At 39.7% G+C, this 26,624-nt stretch overlaps 2 protein-coding genes across 3 annotated transcripts in view; both read right to left on the bottom strand.

The window, feature by feature from the left end:
* nacc2 (NACC family member 2) overlaps window positions 1–21,529 on the bottom strand; it is a 39,835-nt gene extending 18,306 nt beyond the window's left edge. Inside the window, exon 1 of the mRNA XM_074690513.1 lies at window positions 21,057–21,529. The gene's annotated coding sequence lies outside the window, so the exon portion shown is untranslated. The remainder of the gene's footprint in view (window positions 1–21,056) is intronic.
* Window positions 21,530–23,994: 2,465 nt separating this feature from the next.
* On the bottom strand, window positions 23,995–26,382 carry tmem250 (transmembrane protein 250). 2 transcript variants are annotated; one of them, XM_074690582.1, is made up of 2 exons: window positions 26,217–26,382; window positions 23,995–25,269 (listed from the first exon to the last, which is right to left on the bottom strand). In XM_074690582.1, the coding sequence occupies exon 2, from the start codon at window positions 25,061–25,063 to the stop codon at window positions 24,644–24,646; it is 420 nt and encodes a 139-aa protein (XP_074546683.1). In that variant the 5' UTR covers window positions 25,064–25,269; window positions 26,217–26,382; the 3' UTR covers window positions 23,995–24,643. The 2 variants fall into 2 exon arrangements, with proteins under 2 accessions (XP_074546683.1, XP_074546682.1); XM_074690581.1 differs by having other exon boundaries at window positions 26,188–26,382.
* Between the last annotated feature and the right edge of the window lie 242 nt (window positions 26,383–26,624).

The following is a 26,624-nucleotide window of genomic DNA, read 5'->3' on the forward strand; positions in this document are numbered from 1 at the left end:
TAAGAGTAACATATAAATTCCAGTACAGGATAGACTTAGCTTTCTTTACAGTGAAAAAAACAAACAAACTTGTGATTATCGGTATCGGTATCGGCCAAAAGGGGTTTCGATATATCGACATATCGGCAAAAATCCAATATCATGCATCCCTACTTTTTGCCATTAAATGATGGAAAACGAAACTTCAGCATCGCCAAAAAGTTCCGAGAAGAATTTCAACGAAAACAAAAACAAAAAATTAAGGTCAAAGGCAAACTTTGTCTGGTGAAAACAAGGTACATCCTAATGGCCAAAAACTTCTCACAGTAATTAATTAGTCACTGAGTGTCCAACTCTGTGAGCCTGTAGGCCAGGATGATCTGTTAATTGGCTAATAGTTAGCAATGACTATCAAATAGTATTTTTGCTTGCACTTTTTAAGACATATTCACTGTGTCATGTAAAGAATTGGTGCATAGATGTGTGTGTGTGTGTGTGTGTGTGTGTGTGTGTGTGTGTGTGTGTGTGTGTGTGTGTGTGTGTGTTGCTCCACGAAATAGACAAAGACTACTACTGTGTTTGATGTATCGAGGAACATACAACACAGAGCAAGTTTCTCCATCCACACAGTCATGCCGGCAGGAGGAGGTGAATCTTGTGACTTGTTTGTGGTTTTGTTTGTGACCTACGTGTAACACTTTGTCGAAGAGTCTTTCCCAGAAACAAGTGGAAATGTCTCAAGAACCAGAGATTCATATGTATAGTATGTTTGAATGGGTGGTTATGCATAAATAGCATCCTGACAGGGTGAGCAGGAACTTGCAAAATTACACAAAATATTTTTTTATTCTTATAATTGACTTTAAATTGATCATTTATCCAAGGTTTGGAAACTAGCCTCCTTGTGGGACAAATAAGCATTACACCACAACTTCTAAATTTATGGTCAACTTTTAAACTTTGGGCAGTTTTTGTTGTGATAAATTACAAGCCTATCTGGACATTTCCACAAATGGTTACGATTGAAACCAAAATACGCCTGCCACAGGCGCTGCCATTGGCAGCCATTGTGCAGCCAGAGTCTGCGTAGTTGAGGCTTTTAGGGACTTACAGAGTATCTGAGTAAAGTCGGGTGACAAAAATAATAATTATTATTTCTTTCTAGATCTAATCTCTTCTTGACTCTATCTCCCGACACATTTTACGATCCCTGAAAAAAATACACCAGAACATCAGCTGTCAATCATTGTTAAACATGACGTGAAACCTTGTTTTTAACCTCGTATTACTAATGAAAACAAAACTCCTCAGAAAAAGAGGACCTGAATACAAGGTAGCCAAATAATATCATGGAATCACCGCAATGATCAGATGTGAAAAACATTTATACGAGGTGTGTTAATTTTTTAAAGTTTGACCACAGCCTATCTGGAATGACTGGGGAGCAGGATTTTTTTTACCTATACTGGAGCCAGCCACCAGGGGGAGCAGTTTCTGTGGTGACCTCACTTCGAGCCGAGCGACATCCATTTTTTTTTGTCTCTAAGTCTATGGCTGTGTCCGAAATGGCATACTAACGTACTACTCATACTAAGTGTAACGTCAAAAATAGTATGTAGTGCATTCACATTAAATAGTATGAAAAGATTGTGTGCGCGAGAATTACCCGGATGTATACTATATCGGTAAAAATTGTAAGTATGGGAGGTGGGCATACTAGAGTCGCACTGACACGCTCCATAATGCATTGCGAGCCCCGAGAAGCAACTAAAATGGACTTACCTCTACAGGGAAACCTAAACGTAAGTACATCGAAATAAAGTGCCTGAGGCGACGGACGGATCATCTTCGGTGTCTGCGAGCAGTAAACATTTTTAAATTTTTTGAAGAGAGATGAATTCGTCTTGAGACCAGTGTTAGCTAAAAATCAGCTATTAGCAAACTTCCCGTTTTCAAAATAAAAGAATATTTTATTATCTCCTTTAACTTCTTTAACGCTTTTGTAAATTGGGCTCTTGTTTTGGAGCCGACCGGAAGTTTCTCCGATAGCATATTGGCGCTCTTAACAGAATGTCCGAAATGTCGAAATTAAATTTGTATCTGTGCGTTTTATGGCCCAAATGACCACATTTTGGTATTCTACATGATGACTTTCTCGCCTAAAATGTTCTTAAAACTCTCAAATGTGGCGAATCAACAGAGATATTTGATATTTGTTCTCTGTTAGAGATAGTTGGAGCCTAGTTGCATCTCAGGCTGTTCTCGCAACACTGAAAGCCAGCTGAATACAGCGGCTAACATTTTTGCTACCATGTTAACAACTTGCAATACTAACGGAAACAAAAGCTTTTGCCACAGTGTCAACAGGAAAAGCTTACATTCACCAGACTCCTTTCTGGGAACTGGTCTGTTATGAAATGTGTGGCTCTGGTGTTGCTTTTGCATCTAGGAAATGATCAGTTCTGTTTGGGAGTTCTGGCCAATCAGAATCAAGTATTCAATAAAGCATTGTGTATTGTGAGTTCAGCAAATGATAAGTTTTAAGGTATAACACTTGAAGAGTGAGCTTTGAAATGAGATATCACATTTGCTCATCTATGAGGCTCTTTAGTTAGTTTCCACAAACAAGGTCTGTGGTTTCACGTTCTCTCTGTGGCACAACATGCCAGTAAACACCAACTTGTGAATGTCAAAAACTTTCACACGACTCAAAATTGGCGGATGCCAACAAGTGGCTGACTGAGACCACAAAACTTTACTGAAATGACTGGGAGAACGTGAAGAAGTTGAAGTTTAGGGTGTTGATAGTAATTTTTTGTTGTTTCTCTACAGATGTGAATTTTGTAACCTGAGCATACGGCTAGAGGACTCCGGTGTTGGTCCCACTTGCAGTTTTCTGTAGCTTCAAATCTACAGCAGAAAAACGCAACTTTTCCATGGTGGGTAAATCCAACCACAGCTGAACTTTAAAAAATCTATTCAACACAACACTTCATTGAAATTAAGTAATTTTTATTTTCATTTTGAGTTTGGTGGAGATTCATCAATTTAATGACATCAGTAATCTGATCAACCGTCTGCTCTAACCGTGGCCACCTTCTATGTACCCCCCAACCAATCACTCAAAGGCTCATTTGTCATTCGTGCTCCCTTTTTCATTGGACACAAAACGTACACGTGGTTTCACAGTGGTTGAGCACTTTATCAAACAGTTGTGACAGCAAACCCCCCTGCATGAGTCGGCTACCAGTTCAGCTTGTCTTTGTGGTGATGTGCGTGAGAGAAAAGCAGACAGTGGTAGCAAAGGCAGGAAGAGCATGCATGTGTGTGTTTGTGACTCTGTGCGTGTGTGTGTGTGTACGTGTGTGTGATCCTCCTCAGGCAAAGGCATTGCTAATGATCTCCAAGTGGCTGTGGGAGGTAAACAAACAAACAGTAGCAGCGGCTACTACATCACACCAAACTGCAGTGACTAGGACATCGGGATGGCTGCAAACACGCAAACATATCATCCCACGTACCCTCGGGCGGAGATGATGACTTTCGGGCAAACAGTTGAGACTGAAAGGGATAGAGGCAGAGCAGAGCGACAAATTGAAAGGCACACAAGGGGAGATTAAATGGCGAGAGGCGAAAAGGAGGAGTTGAGGAGAGGAGATAGACGAACAAAAGGAGAGAGGACGGAGAGACGGAGTGTGTGTGAAAGATGCAAATAGAAAAGAACAAGAGAGAAGTTGACAAAGGCAGTCATGTGGAGAAGAGAGCCGGAGGAGAAAAGGAAAATTAAGCACAGTATTGACAAAGGTAAAGGTAAGGCAGAAAAAGAGTGATAGGTGGGAAAAAGGCAAAAGCCAGAAAGTACAAATCAAATATTTAAAGGTTAAACTGGGAAGATTTATGAATTCAATCGTGAAGGGAAATAATTTAGTTAACTGTCATCTGAATTCAGTTACATTTAGAGCGAAGCCAAGTGATAACAACGAACTGACACTTTGTTCCAATCAAAAGAGATTCCACCTCCACATTGCTGACTCCAAAATGTCAGCGCCACCAAAGAGGCTTCCCATTTTTCTGGAGAGCAGAATCCTCATATATGACACAGAAATAGAAAAAAAAAGGGAAGGGTTTTCTGCAAATATGAGAATATTTCTCAGGAGAAAGAAAGTAAGGTTTGGGTAATCCTGGCTCCATTTGCAGAACCACAGGGGCCTGCAGGTCGTTCCAGTTTATGGCAACACATAAATGTGACGTGAGAGCGGTAAACTCAGGACAAGGACTCACGCAAGACTAAGATATTTTGATCGTTTCTCTGACACAAGACTGAAAACTCCCTTGACTTGTAGGCTGGAAAGGCGGCTGTGTAAGAAGCACGGGAAGAAAAGGAGGGGGGAAGAAGAGTCCACCGTTACAAGAAACGTTAGCAATAGCAGGAGTTAAGTGAGTGAATGTATGTCAAGCTGGAGTGTTCACAAGAATACGTTACGCTCCACCATGACTGCCATGTGATAGCTTGCTTTTTTTTCCAGAGAGTTTCTTACAAATAAATCCTCTACGTTGGCATCAGCTTGCAGCTGCCATGTGACTGGTGGGTGTCCAAAATATAACACAGAGCTGTATATTTTCCATGAGCCGGAGGGCCTTGATTTCATGCTGGGGTGCACTGATCTTCTGTTAAGAAGTATCCGTTTTGATGGGCTTGGTAGATTTTTCACACCAGTGCCTGTTGAGTGGTTTTAAGTACAGACGTAAGTTCAAAAAAAGGACAATTCAAAACTGGTAGAAGTGGCAATTTAGGTACGCATCACATCTATAATGGTACAGTTAGGAGCTTAACTTGCATTATTTTACAGGGAAAAGATGAGTGTTGAATATTTTTCCACTACTTTACCACATACGTCCTGTACTGAAGACTCGTAAAGAAAAGAAAGACTTAAACGAACGTTAGAAGCAGACATGAGGTAGATTTCTGTTAATCTCTGCTCCATTTACTCCTCTTCACGGACGTTCTTGACGTAATGGTCGTGCCACGCTTTGCTGAAATTGAATTTTGTGTTTTTGATTCCAAGAAATATGGACAGTTGAACTTTTAAGTACGTCGAAAACAAGAGCAAATAAATGACGCAAGTCTCAGCCAATGCTTTATCTTTATGCTGGGTAACTCAAAAACTTACACCGGTTGAAAAGCAAAGTTGTTTAACGGAAAAAAGATTTGACAACATTTAAAGGCTAAAAATATTTTTTAATTTGTTTTTATTTCATTTTGACTTTTTGTTTCCAATTTCATCTGGGTGTTAATTAGTTTTTAAAGCGTGCTTTGAGAGTTAAAAATCCTCCGTTTTTATTATTTCAGTAAAGGTATTAAAAAAAAAGGTGCACAGGAGACTTTTTTCATGACAACTCAACAGTGCTTCCTCACCTCTAAACTGTGACTGGAGGAGTGTACTGCTGTTGAGGAGGAGCTAGGAGGCTCTACCACTTTAATAATCTATTCTGTACAATTACAGGTGTGTCAATGCTTTTCTTCTGCTCCGGGCTAAAAGACATCTGATACTGGATTATGCTAAAACACAGTGCCCTAAAAACCTCATTGATATCCCTGACCCTCGTTTCAGGACAGCAGGGACATTAAATTCCCTGATAAGTGTTACTGACTGTCGCACTACGGCTGCAGATGGGTTAGGTTTTACAAGAGGTCTGTACGTTTACGAGCACATGCTTATTGAGAGAGTGACACTCAATAAGCTTCCTACAGGGTTGATTTTCATGGTCTATAAGCTCATAGCACACAGGAAAAGGGATGAATCAGCATAGACTGTACACAACATGAACATTGGTTTTTGAAGAGGAGTAATGAAGCTGAAAGATGGCGGACTTCAATTTGAAAATGCTGACTACAACCAACTTAGCAAGCAAAGTATAGAGGCACGTGTTAGAGTCTGTTAACTTACTACACCCTGATCATACCTTGCTGTTACCTAGCTAAGTCGTCTTCCAGATGTGTAAGATACTTGACTCTGACTGGTCAAAACTGCTTGATGATAGTTAACAGTTTTAAACATGAGCAACACCAGAGGCAAAGTGATCTCTTGTCATGTTGAATCATTTGATGAAAATGAGTTAGACCCTTGTGGAATTTTTGGTCAAATCATATTGGTAAAGGGTGTAGCTAAAACAAAAGTTTCTATTTGCGTGCTAATTCAGCAGGCTAAATGACACAGACTTTTGAATAATGCAACCCCAGTGATTGGAGCGGCGCAAGCGAAAGGATCTTTAGGTTACCGCTCACAACAGAGATACTTAAACCTCAAGCAGCGGTGCTAATAGCAGCAGTGCTAAAAGTTGGGACCTTTGCCTTGTTCATTTTCAAAGGATCATCAACTGTTGAGCTCTAAAATTAAGGAGAGCTGAGGAGGACAGTTCAATGTCAAAACAAACTACGGGTAGATACGAATTAGGCCTGCACAATATATTGTTTGAACATCGCCATCGCAATATGCGCATGCGCAATAGTCACATCACGCATGTGATGTGACTATCGCATTTCCCCCATTTATTGGAGAAATTGAAACCTATTCTTTTTTGTACAGAGACATGGCCTCCTGCATCCCTTTCATATACAGCAGTCTTCATCATTCACAGATATACCCCCTTAGCCTGGATATAACGGTATTATAGGAATACAATGGTGTCATTGTGAGTCAACCAAATTCTTCCCAAACAGAGCTATTCAAGTCATCGGGTGAAAATTGTTCTATCTTTAATAATGCTATATATCGCAAACCCCCCAAAAATCGCAATGTCAGTTTTTTCCAATATCGTGCAGCCCTAATACGAATTTGCCACTGTGGAACGATAACCGTATAACTAGGACCACTTTTTAAAAACTGTTCTGTTTACTTTACATTAGGGTCTCATCTCACCCTGTCAAAAGTTTTAGTTCACATAACTGCCTTCTAACCATACAATATCTATAACCTGTGCAAAACTTGTAGTACTACCATCTTTGGAATTGTAAGAATGGGCATCAGACCCAATGGGAGCTGCCTCATTTTTAAAGCAAAAATGAACTATCTTTAGTTCATTTTTCATCACTGGTTGTTGCCACTTGGCATGAACATGAAGAAGAAAAAAAAATGTTTCTCACACCAAACAATCCTACCCTTTCATGTCACTTACCACTCAGAGTTGCCGTCATTGTTTTTCTGCGATTGGTATGATCAGAATCATTATCAGCATTTAGATCGATGTTGAAGGCAGTTCTTAGTCATCCAGGTCAAATGCAATGCAGATGTCAAAGCCAGCTGGATTTGGTGTTTCAGACTCATTCATGTAGCATCTTTGGTTTTGTAACAGGTGGGGAGTTCCCAGGTTAAAACTTTAACTGCTGCTTTAGTGGCAGGGGGGAGTTTCAAAGCCACAGTGGGAAGGGACTGGAGAAATTTAGTTTCACAGTCACTCGTTATTGTTATTACTAAAAAAAATACTTAATTGTTTTAGAAGCAAGCTCATTTTAGCAGTTTGTACATTTAAAGGTCCCATATTGTGCAAAATTCACTTTAGACTTGTTTTGTAACAGTAATATGCGTCCCTAGCCTGTCTACAAACACCCCCCGAAATTAGAAAATTCTATTGTCTCCTTCTCTTGCTTGCTCCAGACAAAGTTTGCTTTCAGGACCTGTGTGCTCAAACATGCAAAGTTGAGATCTGCCCTGCATGAAAAAGTAACTAGAAAAAAAAAAAAACTCCTCCAGGCCCGCCCCTTGTACTGCCCCTTCTGTGCAGCATGTTTTTCACTTTGGCTGCTTGGCTGCTTCGGCAAAATAAACATGGCGAAGGTACGCACAAAGCGCGGCGGTTGCTCTGTTGTTGGCTGCACAAAAGAGCACAGAAGTCTTTTTTTAACTCCATCATCTGAGGTTTTTAAAACGCAGTGGATTAATTTTATTTTTGATGGAGATGCACCCACAACAACTCCTAAAATGTTGTATGTGTGTGCTCACCATTTCACTTCAGACTGCTTTCTCAACAAGGGCCAGTACAAAGCAGGATTCGCAAAGAACCTGAAGCTGAAGCATGGATCTGTAACAACTGTCCAACTGCTCTACCTAGCACGATAGCCTGATGAATGTGGTTTTAGCACGGCAGCTAATGTAAGTTACTGTTTGTAACTTAGTTTCCTTACACTACATTAACACACATGAGTAAATAATATCAGGGAACGTTAAAGAGAAGATACATGAACATATATTTCACGTGAAGCTAGCTTTATATACACAATGTTATCTTTTGTTTGGACGGATGTGACTACCTGTCGAGGTAGCCCCCGGCGGCGCTAATGTTGTGCTACAGGGTAGCGAACACACTCTCAGCTGTTATTATGGAGGCTAAGACCACAGTCACCACTAATGTGTGTGTTACTGCTGCAGTTTAGTTTGCTTGATAGATGTCCCTCACGGTACTGTCTAGAAAAACTAACAGTCCAGGCTGCACACAGTTCTTTCTGCTCGGTATGGTCATATAACTCTGGTTAGCACCAAGCTGCTAACGTTAGCGTTATTTACCTGATGGTATTTGCAGTAGTTACTAACCACTCAGAAACGTCCTGCTGCAGCCGTAGAGTTTGGATTTCTTCAGGCGCCTCTCTTTCGGGGTCAGACTCTGGATCAAACTGATATGACTGAACCACGGCGCTTCTATGAACCATATCTACGCGCTCTGTGTAAACACTGCAGCATGGTACCGGAGCGAAAGCCACACCCTTGCGAAAAGAAGTTACGAAGGAGGCGTGGATAGGGTAGCTCATTATCATTTAGAGCTATGCCCACAGAAAACAGCTTGTTCTCAGGAGCAATCAGGAGAGGGGATTTACGGAGTGGCTGAAGTCCAGGAAATAACTGGATTTTGAGGCAAAAAAACTTTAAATTGACTGTACTGGGACATCTGAGACCTTTTTGAACTTGTTGAAAAGTTGCATAATATGGGACCTGTAAAATGCTAAATTACTTTATAATTAATGTGCTACAACATGGAGATCACTGGGTTTTATTTTGAAAGAATCACTTTTTTGTGAGTATTAAAAAATATTGCCATCATATACTTTGACTCAGTAACTCTACAAGTTGTTACCGCTCCTGATTTAAGCTCAGAGTAGAACAAACATTGTCGACAAAACTTTGCAATGATCTTCTTTCAAGGCCCTCATTTGTCTTCTGTGTTGGAGTTCACATACGAATGTGCCTGAATAGGTGAAAATGCACTCTAATTTGAAGTGTAGCAGAACATGAACAGAGTCTGTTGATTTTCTGCATGACATGTCGCAACACACTTTTAATGAAAAGCTCTATAGGCATTCACGTGTCTGAGCAATGTGAGCAGCTATTCATCCAAGAACAATTCATAGAATAACAGCTGCTGCAGGAGTGCCAATCAAACGGGGTCATGTAAGGTATGAGGAATTTTCAAAGCGGCACATAAAATGACTGTGACAGGACTGTTGCACCTGTATTTGTTAAGGTGGTGTTTAATTCCTACAGAAATGTGTTTTTTCACCCTCGTAAGGAAGATAATTGAGATTTCACTGGAGGGGGGGAAAGAAGTACCACAATGACAGATTGAGTGTTTAAGTTTCCAGCGCATACATCACTGACAGTGAGTGACAGGAAGAGGGTGACACGGAAGAAGACAGAGGGTGGAGATATGGAGAGAATACACATGCCATTTTGATGGCTGCGCGCTGTCGTTTCTGAGCTGAATACTCTGCAGTGACACATGCGTGACATCAGAGAGAGAGCAGCCCAACACGACCGCCAGAGGAGCCCGGTGCAATGCAAAAATGAGGACACATCTTTCAGCATCACTGCCCCACTGTATACAGACAGGCATGCACAAACACACACCCACACAAAGACATACAGAGAGGGAGAGGGAGCAGTGGTCACATCGACTGTATATTTTTCAATTAGAGCAGACAGAACGCTTTAATTCATCTCATGCATGAGAGAAAGAGAAAAAAGTGAAGTGGAACGAAACGCTGTTTGATATCATGATCTGGGTAGGTGAATCAAAAGAATGTCTCATGACATGCAGCAAAGATTTCCCATGATTACAATCATAATGTAGTCTTGTGTTATAAGGGGAGTGTTATAAAAGACGGTTTGTTCAAGTGTTCTGCAATACATACACATTTATTTTGAGTGCACACTCCCCTCCCCTTAACTGACTCCCACCCACATGCACTTTACTGTGACCTATGAATCTTCCAGTCAGCACCAGACTAAGCTAGCATATGTGTGCTCAAATAACATGTCACCTTGGGTAACCTCATTACACTGAAAGAAGTAAAACACAGAACAGGACCCTAGCTGACCTACACCAACGAGTCTGTTTATCTCCGTCTCTAGCTGGAAGTAAGTAAACAACATGGTAATAGGCCGCACCCTCTCAAAGCTCTAACGTCCCACGCATATTTCTATTATATATACTGCAGGCATATAGATGTGGGTCAGCCGGTTGAGCAGGATTAAGTTACATTGCTGAAAACATGTGGTAGCTCCATGTTACAAAGAACTAGACATATGAGCTTTAGACCAAGATCTCTATCGTTCTTCCAGGAACTGATTGGAGAAAATCCTCATTTGACTTTAAGTGCTTGCTGTTATATCAACATGTTCAAAGGTATCATTGTTTTAATAGGCCTCCATTAAGAGACAAGGTTGAAAAAACTTTTATTGCTATTGCTGAACTGATAATAAAGAGCAATGCTCCCATACATTTTTCCATACATTTTACAAAACAAAATATGTTTACTAAGATAAAGCAGTGACCCCCAAAATGTGGGGTGCAGCCTCCTAGTGGACACTCAAGGTATTGCAAGTGCCAAACAAACAAACAAAAAACATATATTGATTTTACAACATACACCCTACCTATCTGACCCATTTACACAAAAAGCTGATAGAAACAAAACAAAACAAAATATTGTACAAACATATTCTTTAAGGGAGTGTCTTTTCAGATTTGTGAAAGCCCTGGATGTTTGGGTGGGTTTCAAAGGCAGTCAAGTGAGATAACAGCTTTTTTTTTTTTTAAGAAAAACTTGTTCATTTTTAATAAGCCTTTTATGTGAAGTTAAAAAAAACATCACACTGTCATTAGCCTGTTAGCTTAGCAGTAATTCAGAAAACAGTGAGTCTGGTCCCTCCAAAAGAATTAAAGAACTACTTTATTATAAACTTAGCTACTGCCATGAACAACTCAACCTAGTTGGGATAACAGAAGGAAACCACTAACTAGTCCTCTATTAATGAAAAAAAGAAAAACATTTAACATTAAGTATTAACTTTTGCTGGAACAGCTTTTTGCTAGGAAGAATCTTACTAGCCCTCTAGTTTAATTTTAACAGATGAGTTGTATACAATGTTTTTATGTTAAAATGAGCATTTTAACATTTGTAATAACAGAAATTCTTAAGTTTTTGGGACCAGCCTCAAGTGGACATTTGAGGAACTGCTTTTTTTTGTCTTCTCTGGCCTCTGTTTGTTTTGCTTATAAACTCTAAAAATTATGGATCTACACTAAGTTATGGCACTCACTGTTATCTACATAAAAGTTTTGACAATGGCCACCACATATTTAAAATGCAGACTCAGCCTAATTTCTGGTCAATACAAAAACCAACAAAGAGATTGACCATCTTAATCTTTGTTTATAAGCTTAAGTGGAAAAAGTTGAGGTGTCAGCACCTGAAAAATCATAAAAGAATAGAATCGGTAGAATAGCATATCGTCCCAGCCTGAGGCATTAATACAGATATTTTTGGCATTTGAGGCCAGCCTCAACTGGACACTTTCAGAACTGTTTTTTTTTTTTTTTTTAATCCTGCAATAGGCTTTATTTCTAACAGTGTTCGCTTTGCATCAAGCAGTTTTTTATGTAACGGCAGACATATTAAAATGATGACTCATCCAAACTTCTGATCAATCTAGGAAAAGACAAAGAGAAGAAACTGAGGCAGGTCTTAGTCCCCTGGTGGACAGCCTGTCAGTCAACCTAGCTCTGTGGGTAGTTATACATAATTCATGCCTTAGACTTTGTCTAAATTTCTTTGAAATGAATGATTAATTTAAAAATGAATACTGCTTGTAAGCGAGTAAAGGAATCAGCCATTTCAAACAAATTAGTTGAATGTACCTTGATCCTGCTGGAAAAAAAAAAAAAAAGGGGACACTTACAGAACTGCAGTGGACTCAATAAATTAAAAGTATTAGCTTGAGGTGAGGTTGTTTTTGAAACCAGCCTCTAGTGGTGAACTGAAGAAGTGCAGTTTACTGCATGAGGTAAAAGTATCAGTCTTAGAAATTGTGGCTTTGTGGACGGACAGAAAATTATTTCTCTCTCACCGTGTTATGAAATAGAAGGAATGCTTCTCAAAGCAACCACTTCTACTACTTCTACAACAACTCAAAATAGCGGATATTTTCAGCTGTTTATGGCCAACATAACAAAAATGTAAAAAGGAATACATTTTCTGTGTTAAATGAATTTTAAATCAATTTGAAATGAATATTTACCATGTAAGGCAAGGTTTTACCCATTTCAGACAATTGTAAGGAAATCATCAGGTCTGTAATGCTGTAGTTTGCAATAATTGCTGACCATGGAAAGGGTTGTGGGGGTGCAGTGAACTCTACCCACCATGAATTCCTGTCTTTTTCCACTGGCCCATACCAGCCTTCAGCCAGGCAGTCAAGACATGAAGAGCACATACAGGACGGGCCATCGCCACAGAGGAGGGGTCATCGCATTTACAGTCCTCACTCATTACGTTATGCACTAATTAGCACTTTTTGTTTACTGGCAGGAGACTTGAGAGTGGCTTCAAGTTTGCAGCGACTTAATTATGTACAGCACACGGCAAAAGAGCATGGAAAATTGAGGTGGGCTGCGAAGATAAATGCCATCCACAGTGCTCGCGCTCTCTCGCTCTGTCTCCTTCTTTGTGAGTGTGTATGTAGCTGCACGAGTCTGTGGGGTTTATTTGTGTGATGTGAATGCTTGTGTGTGTTTGTGCACGTCTGCGTGCGTCATCCCCCCGAATTATAGGTTTGACTTTCACAGTAAATCTAATGTCCCCCTCACTGAAACTCTAAAGAAATGAGTAAATTGTTTTAAAACCTGTTCTGTCTTTGGTTACAGCGAAGCCAAAGAAAAGGGGGGTTAGAATGTTGATTTCAGGCTTTTTTTTTCTTGAAGATATTAAAGCTCATGGCAGTGACCTTGTGGGCTCACGGTAAATTAAACACACAAAGGGAGTTTAAGAAATGTTCCCAGAAGTGGAAATCAAGCACCAGGTAAGAGTCAGAAGTACCAAGTACGAGCAGAATTCGTCTTTGTGAAATAAGCTCTCTATAAGCCCAAATAACCTTCATGAATGTTTAATGTGTCGATGCAACTAACACCATCAAAAACTGCTTCCACCATGAAGAATAATGGTGCAAGATCTAATTTTCCATCCCCTTGGAAAATGCCATCTTATGACCATGTCAGAAACACATCCTAGTCATACTTCTCAGCGCTCTTTAATTCTCTGCTACGGCTACGTGCTCCTTTTCAAGCTGAAAATACTTGGAACAATCAAATGTGCACAAGCTCCCTTTCTTTTCTTTTTTTTTCTCCCTACTCGAGCACAAATGCACAGACATACACAATCTCTCTCTCACACACACAAAGACACACATACACAGGCACGACATTCATGCCATGTGATCTTGCTAGGCATTATGCCAACGGCCAAACATGTCACTTACCAGAAATCTCTGAGACAGAGAGAGAGAGGGAGAGGGGGGGAGAGATTCTGCACATTTGCCAGTTTGTGAGAGCTCCTTGTCAAGTGTAAGTACAGTACATACGCAGGGAAAGTGAAATGTAGCTGCTACAGTTATCTGCAATGCACTGTGGTGTGGGGGCTGTCGATTCTGAGAAGAAGAAGAAGATGAAAAAAAACAAAAAACAAGAGACACGTGACGTTTGAGATCTAATGTGGAATTGTTCGGAGGAACATGCCATGTTTACTGTTCATTGTCTAAATTCTTGGAGGGCTTCCTGAAAAGCTCGGAGAGAGCCAAAGCAGCCCAAATCAGTTACATTTCAAGGTTCCTAATGGCTTTCGCTGATCCTCTCTCTCTGATTAACTCTTTTTTCCCTCCAAGATTTCAAATTTCAATCCACACATTCAATAAAGCTAAACTGCTGCACAAAACCTACAACGTATGATTATAATTTGCAGTGTACAAATGTCAGACATACAGCTTAACCACTCACCACCAGCAATTTAAAAACAGTGGTGCAGACATAAGCAGGAAAATTGCCACACATATTCTTGCATTTCAAGTTTTACTTACATACATGATTTTCAAACCCTGGTACGGTTTTCAGAAAAAACAGTTACAACCTTGTTGCCAATTAACAAAACGGTGAATTCGAAGAAAAGACCAAATCCTCTTTTGAAGCTTTGGCAATAACCCTTACACCATAAATATGCAAATTAGTTTGGTCACAAACCAGCAAAGTCATGCCTGGGAGATTCAAATGCTCTGGGGCTGACTTAAAGCTCAGACTTCAGAACTGAATTTTTTGTCCATTTTCAAACCAAACTGTGTTCATTAAAGTGGGAAAAGTTCCCGTCCAGAGCACGTGGCCATTGTTTCAGACTGAGACGACAGAGCAGTTAAGCTCTGCTATAATTTGGTTTATCTGTGTAATTTTATCCGTCAACAGTGCTGCCTACTACAGCTAGGGATGGGTACCTTTCACATTTGAAACAATACAGTACCCATGCCTGGCACCCCGCAACCGGTATCAGTACTCAATGGTATCAAATTTCTGTACTTTTTTGTGTTTACATGGAAAAAAATATCAATTTGTTTGATAATAAAATCTCAATGTTTTTCAATTTAACATGATTATTCTTCAGTTTATAACCTCACAAAGCTGTGTTCATGTCCAGTATGGAAAATTGCCTACTCTTCCACTCCCTCACAGTCAAAAGGATAGGTTTAGGTACCTAAACATGGTATTAGGGATGAACGACATTGGATTTTTGCAGATATCCGATATGCCGATATATCGAAACCCCTTTTGGCCGATATCGATAATCACAAGTTTGTTTGTTTTTTTCACTGTAAAGAAAGCTAAGTCTATCCTGTACTGGAATTTATATGTTACTCTAATTTTGACGGTCTTATTTGTTTAAGAAACACACATAAAAAAAGACAAAAAACATTTGATTTTACCATAAAGAAGAAATGTATTATTTTTTCAAACTCAAGACATTCAGTATTGAAATACAGAAAATAATTTCTTTTGATCACATGAACTTTAAATGTACAATGCATTTTTAAACATAACCAAGTTGCATTTGATTATTTTAGAGCTACTGTAACAACCTGGTGACAGACACAGAGCTCTGCAGTGCAAATAAATGAAGTGCTACATTTTATTTAAGGAGCTTATTTTTCAGATGGAAAATAATAATAATCCTAACTGAATAGCACCTTATCGGCTGTGCATATCGGCAGAAATTTTCATATCTGCCGATACCGATAAATGTGTTTTTTAGCTTTTCTCAGCCGATACCGATATTGTGCCGATAATATCGCGCATCCCGACATGGTATCTTTTACTTTTACATGAATTGGTACTCTGTAGGGCTGGACATTTTTATAAAATAATCCAATTGTGATTTTGCTGGACCAAAATTGGGATTTCAATTTTTTAGGGGATATTTATCTTCTGCATTATTCACTGAACCGAAGCACTAAGTCATTCTATAGTAAGACCAATACAACAAACGATACTGCCTACATATAAACAATTTTTCCTGCACTTTTTATTTGAAAAAGAAAAAGAAAAACTGAAATTTTATTGACCGTAGTTCAGAGTAACAAACCATACAGAATAAAGTGAACAAGGGATATGGCTCTGCCAGCCACATTCATTTTGCTGTATGGATCTCTGTAGCTCACAGGTTTGGGGAAAAAAAAACAAAAAAAAAACAGCACATTGACTTTTGCTGGTTTTAAGGCAGAACGAGTACATGTTACCATATTCCCTCCAGCTCGGTGTACATGAAACTTTTTTTTTTTAATTGGAGCCATTGCGACTTGAAAATCACATTTTATCATATTGCGATGTAAATTTCAATTCAGTTAGTTGTTCAGCCCTAGTACCTGGTGTTTTTGACCGAATTTGGTCAGTACCTATAGAAGTACCAATCCCTAGTTACATCCGTTTTGGAGTCAATCTGATTTGATGTGATTCCCAACTCAACTTTGTTGCTGACTGAAAGACATATGTCTGGGTCAAGCCAGACCTTAAACTATCCACCTGCAGCTCTGGAGATGAGCAGTTACTCTGAATTATGACCAAGAAAATCAAACTGATTTGTAGTTTTGGGTTCAAATGTATCAGGCTTTTAAATCATCCTTTCAACATGTTTGATACATAAATTCTTCTAAATGTTCTGCAACCATGCAACAGAAAGGAAAAAATCTCCATGACAAGACATTTGAATACTGCCAAAAGAGAAAAATCTCAATGCAGACCTGGGAGTAGTTGGGTTAATTTGCAAGCTGATTTTAATTGTTGCCACTTCAAGGGAAAATTACCTTGACACCTACACACTCTTTTAGAATCTGCAGTGTGCTGGAGAGTGCAGACCAACTGATTTATCCATGAAATGTAGACAGAATAAGAATCATCTTCCAATGAAATCTATAATTTTTCAGCTGTATTGAATTAAAGGATGTCTGCACCAAACATAACTGGCTTAAAATCAGCAGAAATGTATTTCCTTGAAGTCTGAACTTCACCTCAGTGAACAGCAGATCAACAAGCCTGAACACACCAACAGCAGCAGCGGCAGTAGCAGACGTTTTTTCCTCCTAATCCGTCAGGGTTTAACTAGAACAGACTCTGCCCTATGCAGAAAAAACAAGACCAATGTATGAGACTATATGACTGGTGCACTCTATCGCATAACATCAGCAATGAGTCATTACTGTCTCAGGAGAGGAAAATCAAACACAAACACATTCCCCGCATGAGTATACACACATAGGGCATGGGCATGGGGGCACACACAGGGGGCAGACAGGGACAGGAGTCCTCAGGTTTCCAATGGAGTTTGGTCCAGTAAGGACCTGGATTACAGTAGAATATGGGATCAGAAGTCTACAAGTCTTAAATGTTTATTGTTTGGCATAGGAAGGCAACTGGGGATACTAGATTTCCAGTTTTAAAGAGTTTTGTACAACAGGGAAAGATTTCATTGTGAAACAGAGAAAAAGATTTCAAGACTTAACAAAGTTTGGTTCAGAAATAGTTCAGTTAAAGAAAGTACATCTAGTTTTCAAATAAAAAAATTAAGTATTAGAAAACAAAAAATAGACTTGTTTAATACATTTTTGATGGAGGAAGTGGGTCTTAATACCATGACAGCTCCATTTTTAAATAGGGACAAAATGTGTCAACTTTTGAATGGGGTTTGGTGGAGGGGAATTTTTGTAGCAGGTCAGAATATAGAATCAAAAGTCTGATAGTCTGATGTGTGTTTTCGATCAGAAAGGAATGACAACAGTTTTCCAGTTTGAAAAGGAGTTTAGTACAACAGTGAGGGAATTCATTTTTCAGTAAGTAAAAGATTTTGTTATAAAATGGGACAAAAGTTTTCAAGATTGAATGTAGCTTGGTTCAAAAAGTGATTCAGCTCAAGAAAGGAGTTTTCAAGGATGTGGATCAATAAGGTTTTTAAGAAAGGGTGCTGTGTCAGAAAACAAAAATATTCTTCAATAAATGTTTTGATGCAGGAAGCTGGATGTGATAAAAGTACAGTAGCCAAGCATTTGAATGGAAATAGCGACAAAAATGGTCCAGTTTTGAATGAAGTTTGGTTCAATAAATGTCTAAATAAAATGGGAAGGGCAAGAAAATATGTGGAAAATTCTTCTAGTGCTAAATAGAGTCTGGTTCAGTGGTTCTCAAACTTTCAAGCTTGTAAGCTATAAAAACAGCAGTATTGGAGACCGGCCCCCTGCTGTGTGAATACATCAGTAGGTTGATCCAAAAATGGACAAACAAGGCCTAAAATAGTTAATTTAGCTGATGAGTAGAAAATGAGACCTTTTGCACATATTGATGTGTTTCTGAAATCAATCTGCCACCACTGATATCGTTGTAATCCTGAATTGGTCACCTTTGGGGTTTTGTGGCAACAAATATGTGAGGAGTAGGGATGGGGACCTTTCACATTTGAAACGATACGGTACCGATGCCCGGTACCTGGCAATCGGTACTATTCAACGGTACCAAGTTTTGGTACTTTTTTTGTGCTTATGTGGTAAAAAATATCAATTTGTTTAATAATGACATATAAAAAAAATTCAATTTAACAAATGTATTCTTCTATATATAACCTTGCAATGCTGTGTTCATGTCCAGCATGGAAAATCACCTACTCTCCCACTCCCTCACAGTCACAAGGATGCATTTAGGTACCTAAACATGGTACCTTTTGGTTTTACATGAATCGATACCCGGTACTTTTGACAGAATTCGGTCGGTACCTATAAAAGTACCTAATTCGGTACCCATCCCTAGTGAGGAGATTAAAAAAAACTGTTTGCATGGTTTTATATAAAGTGTAACCCCAGTTTTTGTTCATATTTGCACATTAATCAATGAAATATGCTATTGTAAATGGATTTTATAGGGCATTATGAGGCCCCTACTTTGGGTACTACAAGTTTGGTCCATGACAGTTTAGCAAAGGGAGAAAAAGAGATAGAGAACTCTAAATGTTGGTCTGATGAGTGTCTTTATAAATGAGGAGACTTTTGAGTAAGTTGCAGATTTCCCCAGGAGATGGAAAAAAGTTTGCAAGTTTTGAACAGAGTTTGGTTTTAGATATATCTTTATGAAAAGGGAGGAATCAGTATCAATTTAGTACAGTCAGTAATTGTCCAAAAATGGTTAAAAAGGAAAGTTTTTGGGTACTGAATCAACTTGGGCAGCTTTTTCACTCTTCAATCTGTAATTTAATCTCTGGGTTTGATCAGTTCAACTTGAAAATGTTCAATGTTTTTACAGTGCTTCTTTCTAACATTAACTTTTGCCATGAGATGAAGCCACTCAACAAGTGAAGAATTTCACACTCTCTCTATTTTCTGCCCCTTTCACCCTCTTCTGTCACTATCCGCCTCGGTTATATATGAAACCGTGTTGTCATTCTCTCTCCTTGACACTCCCCGCTCGCACTCAGCCCCTGGCCCCCTTGTGGAATGCTGTATAGAGTGTGAGGCCTATGGAGGAAGGGCATCCCGGGACACAGCTAGAGCACACACGTACACACACATACAAACACATGCTAACACACTCCCCACTCACACACACAAACACACACATACACACACAGACAAATACAGCTGTTGAGAGCCATCACAACCCTTTGGCAGGCGTCCAAGTCAAAGACGAGTGGTGTTGGAAGGTTTAGAGAGAAGAGAAAAAAAGGTCCTACATTTTCCTTGTATGTTGTGTTAAACTCTGAAGCTAGAAACTTGGCTGAGCAAACACCCACTACCCGGAACTGATTTCCCCATACTGGAGGAGGGGGCAAGGGAATATCATAAACCAGCTTAATAAAAAGCTGTCTTTGTGTTGCTGGCAGGTACACCTATGGATTCATAGTGATTTACGTCTGCAAAAGGGAAGTACAGTACATCTTGTGATCCCCCTGTGACGTGTTTGCATGGGCGAAGCAGAAACATATGAGCCCTGAAGCGCACTGAAGTGGGATTTAATGCTGTGAAATAACAAAGAAAGCTTTGAACTTTGAACTAAGCTATTTAAATGATCCATGTGGCAATATATGACAAGATTTAAGATGTTGATTTAACCCCTCATCTGTGCAGCACCTGTCTGGGACACAGATGCTACACATTTGCCTCAACGTAAACTGTTCCAAACTTTTGAATTTAGGGGATTTTTTTTGTTATAGTCATCTTGAGAAAAAAAAAACACAAACCGTTAGTGGACTAAGAGTGAGAGCATGTCAGAGAGAAAGAGAGGGAAGGAAAGTGACAGGAAATGAAGAAAATTGCCACAAGCTACATGCCGGCTAGCCACACACTACACCCATGTACACACAGAACAGGAGGAGGTGAGGTGAGGTGGGGGAGTCAGATGGCTCCTGCAGGGTTCAGGTAAGGTAAGCAGAGTCACCGCATGCAGAAGGAAGAAGACTTGTGAAAGTAACAGCAGAAGTGTGTGACTGAAACTTTTAGAATGCAATATTTTAATTGCAATAAACTCACCAAGCTGTTTTAAAGTCATACAATGTGTCTTTTAATAAGAGTAGCTTGTATCATGCCTTTTTAATCTTGTACAAAGGTGTTATCAAATTTTTCAAATATGAAAATATTACAGGTTAGTTTCCCCTGTGAAGTAAAAGCCTTAACAACATTACAACCTTCTCCAGATTTGTGCACTATACTCGTTGAACCAACCTTGCAACATAAAGCTCTACAATGGATGCATTATGGGTGGAGAATTATTTACTTCAGCGTGACGCAAGACTTACAATATCATACCACTTTCTTCATGCGAACAGTTAAAGCTCATGACAACATTTGTTTCTGATTTTAAATGCCAAAAAGTGTCCCCAAATTGTGTTAAAAATTACATTTTGAAGGTTAAAAACCACACAATTAAACTGACACCAGCATTTCTCTCAGCCGCGCGTGGTGATACACTTTACCCGCTATGCTTCGCGTGAATTCTTCTCATTTCGTGACAATACTTCATGAAAGTTTGAGAGTGTAAGTGAGCCAAAATGTAGCCCCAAAGCTGTAGTGTCAGAAGAGGAGTTAATTTTGTTTGTCGAGGGTATGCGGCTGCCTAGCGTAGCTGTAAATGGAGGAGTTGCGAGGAGACTAATGCATAGTGAAACCTATGCGTCATACAAATCAGCCACTGTAAACAACGAAGAAGTAGAAAGGCAGAAAAAAAAGGTTTATTGTATTTACCCGATGTGTCGCTGGTCCATAAACTGCGGCTGTCAGCTGGCGCAGATGTGGCTGGTTTGCTCTCCGGATAACCTATAGCGTAAAGTTTGAAAATAACAGAAGAAAAGAAGAAGAAGCAGGCCCAGTTCCCCCTCGTCCGCTGGCTCACTCTCTACTCTATCACTCTTCTTCATCCCCCATCTCTCTATCCCACTCTCTCTTTCTCTCCCAGCCCGCTTCTGTCTGTCCCTGTGTGTGCAGGAAGTGAACGCCGCTCACATGAACAGTATACGGACTGTAAGCAGCCTGACATCATGCCCCGCTCGGTAAAGACTTCTTTTTAAAGACACAGACATTTTTGGTACGACCCGCCAGGTACACTGTCCTGCTGGAGCCAGCGCGTGCAGCACTGTTCACTCACTCGCGCCTTTACGGACACATGAACCCGGTGCACTCGTGAGCTTAAGGGTGCAGACTATTGTTTGTAAGTGTATGTGTAGCTTCTTGCAGCTAACAGTGTGTGAAAATTCGGTAAAGACAACACACTGGTGCCACACTGGGTGCTAGAAATAAGCCGGGGGTGCCCTGGTGTGCTCCTAAAGCACATTTACATGTGTGGTTACCTCACGTGTCCTTCAGTGATGACAGCTCAGGCTACATGATGCGCATGTGTGCTGCTCTGCTAAATTATAAGCGCCAACTGCTGGCGGTGTGACCTCAAGTCAACTTTTCTTTACTGCAGCAGGCGTGCTCACTGGGCTAAATCACTGCTACTGTACTCAACAATGGCAGAATTTCCTCCTTTTTTTTATCTCAAAAGGAAATGTACGAAAAAATAACACCTAATTTACAGCGCACTTTTTCAATAGAAGTAAAGTGCTTCACAGTGGGCAGCAAAAACAGGTGAAGATGAATAGCAAACTAAACCAATCAAAAGAGGCAGCATCAATAAGATAAAAAAAAAAAAAAAGTGTACATGAAAAATAAGATACAATCTGTAAAATAAGTTTCAAATCTAAAAAAAAAAAAACTATTTTTTTTTTATAATTTTTTTTCCCCTGTTATACTTACAGTGGTTGCTTTATTTGAATGTACTAAACATCTGTCCACTCGTCCCTCATTTGCTCAATGGTGTTGAGACTTAAGGCCAGTCCATCACTTTTAGTGTTCTGTTTTGTAGGGGAAAATGACCAAATTCACTCTATTCTATGGTTGAAAGAACAAAATGGTTACTTTGTTGACATTTTATTCGTTTGTGTGTATTTTCTAATCCAACAAAACAACTAAAACCTACTACATTTTTTAAGTGTTTTAAGGATTTTGGTCACTACTGTACATTGAGTATTTTTGAAGATATTTACCTCCTGATATGTTATTTCTACTGCATGATTCATTTTTCTTCCTACATATCCACAACAGTTTATCACCCACAGTTTATTGACTTATTTTATACTCAAAACCATACCTTACTAAAGCGTGTTAAACTGATAAAAAAATAAACTTGGTGTCAGTTAAGCTCACTTTCCTGTAATAATTTCATCAATTCACATCTTGTTTTAGGCCTCTGGAAAAAAAACAGTTTTAAAAGTTAATTCATTTCAAAACAAAGACTTGCTCTTATCTTATGCCATCTGATCAGACTTTACACAATAAAAAGCCTTACAAGGGAACCCAAGCGTGTTAAAAGTAAAAAGCAAAGCTAAGACAAATGTTACGCTCTTTAATCATCTGGTGACCCCTGAAATGACTTGGGGAATGACCCCTAGCATGGAAAACACTGTCAATTGGAGCAATCTGTTTTGCTTTTATATCCAGTAATCCGTAAAAGTGTTATCTTTTTCCTGTCCATCCAAACCATTAGGGAAAATACCCAAATCCACTTATGTCAACTATTTTCCAGGCTGTTATTTTTTCAGGCTAACATGATTTCGATGGAATGTACATTGTAATTTTTGCACATCCTAGTATTTAAACACGTGAAACTAATGTGTTATACCTATCAGGATTATCATATGTCTCTGTGGCACACAGTGGCTAGTTTATAATGTCACAATCAGCTGATTTTAAACTCCAGTTTGTATCTATGTGGTCAGTCTGACAACATGGCGGATCCAATTTCATGACTGGGGCAAACAAACTGAATTTAACTTCAAATCAAGTCATTTAGACAGAGCTGAGTTAAGCTTCAGAAACAAAAAGAAGAAATGAAAATTAAAACATGTCATGACTTAATCATCAAAATTATATGTTGCACTGCACTGACATCACAAGATAGTTCATGTTCTCTTGTTTTGCTCTGCTGTAACTGGCTCAGACTGTGAAGCATATGATGTGTTGATCCTCAGAACAAAAGCTTGTTGTTGCCCGCTGATTATCCATTTACGCCCTGAGGCCATACCAGTCTAAACTATGTCTCAGCCTCTGTGTTGAAAGTTCGTATCTAAAGATGGCGTCTTGGTAGTTTTCAGCCTCTGTGGCTTGATTTCCTGGTGTTGTCAATAATAAAAATGAAAGTCTAACTAAAGTATGTTTGTATATCATGTGAATATAAATTCTCAAAGTTTAAAGTGAAAAACTGATTCAATATTTCAACCTGGCCTCATTAGACCCCGTAAGCATTCTTCACGCTATGTGGAAATGAGGCTATATAAGGTGATTGGGACACAGCCATGTCCATTGTTATGCTTGGCACAAACAGCCGGGGTCTAGTTGTGGCTGGCGTTTGCGTGCCGCAGGAAGCTAAACAGAGAAGTCTGTCAGAGCAACTCAGAAAACATAAGAGAGACTGACTGATGGGACACTTGACCCAAAGACGCTCTCCATTTGAACTGTCACACACTCTTATGACATGGCTCGAGGCATGCCATCGTGGGTGTTGCACAAGACAGTGAACACATTGAGTCAGACACTCATTTTTAAAGGACAAAAGGCTTCAGAAACAGCAAATTTATTTGATAGCTTTACAAAAAGATGTTAATGTTTGTCACTTTTTCTTCAACTCTGCCCCTTCCCTTTTCACATAAAGCATATTTCAGACATTGTTTATGCTTCCTCTTTTTTTTCTTGGTCGTCCTCCATAACTTACTGTGTCAGCTTCATCTCTGTGGCACGAGGATGCTCCTTCTAAACTCTTTAAGTAAATTCATAACTTTATGTTTTGGCACAAATGACTGTCCTGCATCACACTGTCAGGGTGCATATTTGTCAGATGTTACATCACTTTTCCTTACAATGTCATTTTCCACTTTTGTAAACAAACGGGTGTTTCCATATACTTTTTTTTTTATTTGAAAAACAGAAAGAAATTCATACAAGTGGTTAAAAATGACATGAAAATAGACTTGAACTGGAGTCCTGAATGATGACTGAAGTCTGACTTTTATGCCTTTCTCACAGAGTTATGCAGGGCCAACATTTTTTAAAGGCAAATTAAGTGTTTTCCAAATTCCTTCATATCTAAAACTGAGCCAATAAGAGTTGATGTTGGGGATGTTTCTTGGAGCTACACTGAGCAGTCGCTACAGGACATGCTATAACACACAATGCTGAAGTTACAGAGCGAAGCATCCACATCATACACTACACTTCCCACGTAACTCACATTGCAACTACATGTCCACAAACACCATAAAGCACCATCCAAGTCCCCCCACCAGGAACATTGTGATCTGCATGCTGTAGATAATCAGGTCATTGAGCACCCCAAAGTCCAGCCTCCTGTGCCCCAACAGAAGCAGGATGACGGACAGCTTGTACTGCAGCCGCAGCAGCACGCGCACACTGACGTACTGCAGAAAGAAGAGAGCAGAGAGCGCCACCCAGAGCAGAGAGGTGAGCAGGCTGCAGCCAAAGTAGAGAAGGAAACGGAGGAAGCTGTACATGCAGCGCGAGCGCAGGTACAAGTCAAAGTTATTGTATTTTGTGCGCACTAGCTTGGACGCATGCGTCGACCCGCAGGCCGAGTGCATGCAGGTGGTGTGGGGGCCATGGAAACTGCGCACCCGCCGTGGAATGGGGATTACAGGCATGGGTGGGCTACTGGAGCCCAGCAGAGTGCACAGGAGTCCCAGGTGGAATGAGTGGAGGTCTCTGTGGGTGTTGCTCTTCGGGGAGTAAGCGTCATTTGGTTGGTGTGGCTCGTACGGGAGCCTGTGAAGGAGATGTTGTTGCTGTGGTATTTGTTTGCAGGCTACTTCTATTCAGAGAGGGCCTCTCCTCTGGCTGCAACGAAAATCTGTAAAAAACAAAAAAAAAACAAAAAAACAAATTAGTTATTTTGCTTTTGGATATATATTCAAAGGCACTGTGAGAATTATCTGGAAAAGTTACTGTCTTTCCAGGGGAAAGACTCTGTTTCCCATAAGCCCTATCACCCACTGTGGTAAGGACATGACTCTTACTGAGGTATCTTTGTTTTGATTGTTTTGTTCAATCAACCAATTGAAACCTCACCAAGCAGAGTAGCCTGGCTCTTTATTTTATTGATAGACTCTCAAGTTGGAACAGACCGCTGCAGTATAACTGCTGCATGTGGGTTATAACACACATTATACATCCAGCTCCCGTTTCAGTCATTACTGCAAAATAAATCCAAGAAATTCTTTTCTTTAACACAAAGCTTCTTACTACAAAACTTTAGCCTGATTTTGGTGCTAATAATCTTATTTTAGATTTCGGATTATGAACAGGCAAATTTATAAATATGAGACTACCTATAGACCACTTATGAAGTCCTTACAGGGTCTTTCACCAAGAGTCAACCTCATTACAGCTGATTACATCACATGAAACTGCAACAAAAGAGTAGAGCTATCAAAGACTGTTTATGACATCAATATTGTATGAGAGAGTTAGCATAGACTAGCCATGTCAAAAATCTGTGTTTTTTAAGTCTAGATATTAATATTAGTGGGACAATTGGAACATCTCTAACATAATAATACACAAACCTTCAAAATAAAACAGGCCTGTATTACACCATTTCAACGTCCAAAACAATATCTGTAGACACGTTTTAACATTTGGATCTACGCTTGTAAATGTGCACAAAGCTACATCTTGTGTTTTACTAGTTAAAATGGTTAAACACATATTTCCTACATAAAAGGAACCTTACATCTATAAACAAGTGTTCGTGCAGAGCTAAGCTTACATGCAACACTACGGCGACTTCCTCCTCACCCATACAGCTGCTGATTGACTCTTGAACGCTTGCAGCATTGCATCACAGTATTAACTCTTGGCTGTCACATGAACATAGAGGATTTTATTTGTTTTTCGTCCCAACGGGTTTAGTTTTTACTGAAGGCGGAGATGAGCCGGTGCCTGTGCGTCCTGTCGCAAAATAAACGAGTCATCCTGCAGTGACGACAGCTGCACAGTTAAAGGGGAAGTGCCCCTCCTCGAGTGAAGGATGCTAACTGTGAATTTAAGCTAAAAATACTTACTGATGAGTCATAGTTTAATAATTCCCGACAACATGCAGAAAGCATTACGCAGGGAAATTTTATTGACTGTTTTAGGTGTAGTGTTGCCAAAGATTGGGGGGAAATGAAACTCTGGTGACGACGAGTTTGAAGAGAAAAAGGG

Source organism: Halichoeres trimaculatus, unplaced genomic scaffold (assembly GCF_033239565.1).
Source record: "Halichoeres trimaculatus isolate MK-OKI-2021-1 unplaced genomic scaffold, fHalTri1.1 fHalTri1_scaffold_16, whole genome shotgun sequence".
NCBI classification, from domain to species: Eukaryota; Metazoa; Chordata; class Actinopteri; order Labriformes; family Labridae; genus Halichoeres; species Halichoeres trimaculatus.

What these genes read in the sequence shown, in the direction of transcription:
- tmem250 (XM_074690582.1), bottom strand. Translation starts at nt 25,063, where the DNA reads ATGCCTGTAATCCCCATTCCACGGCGGGTGCGCAGTTTCCATGGCCCC.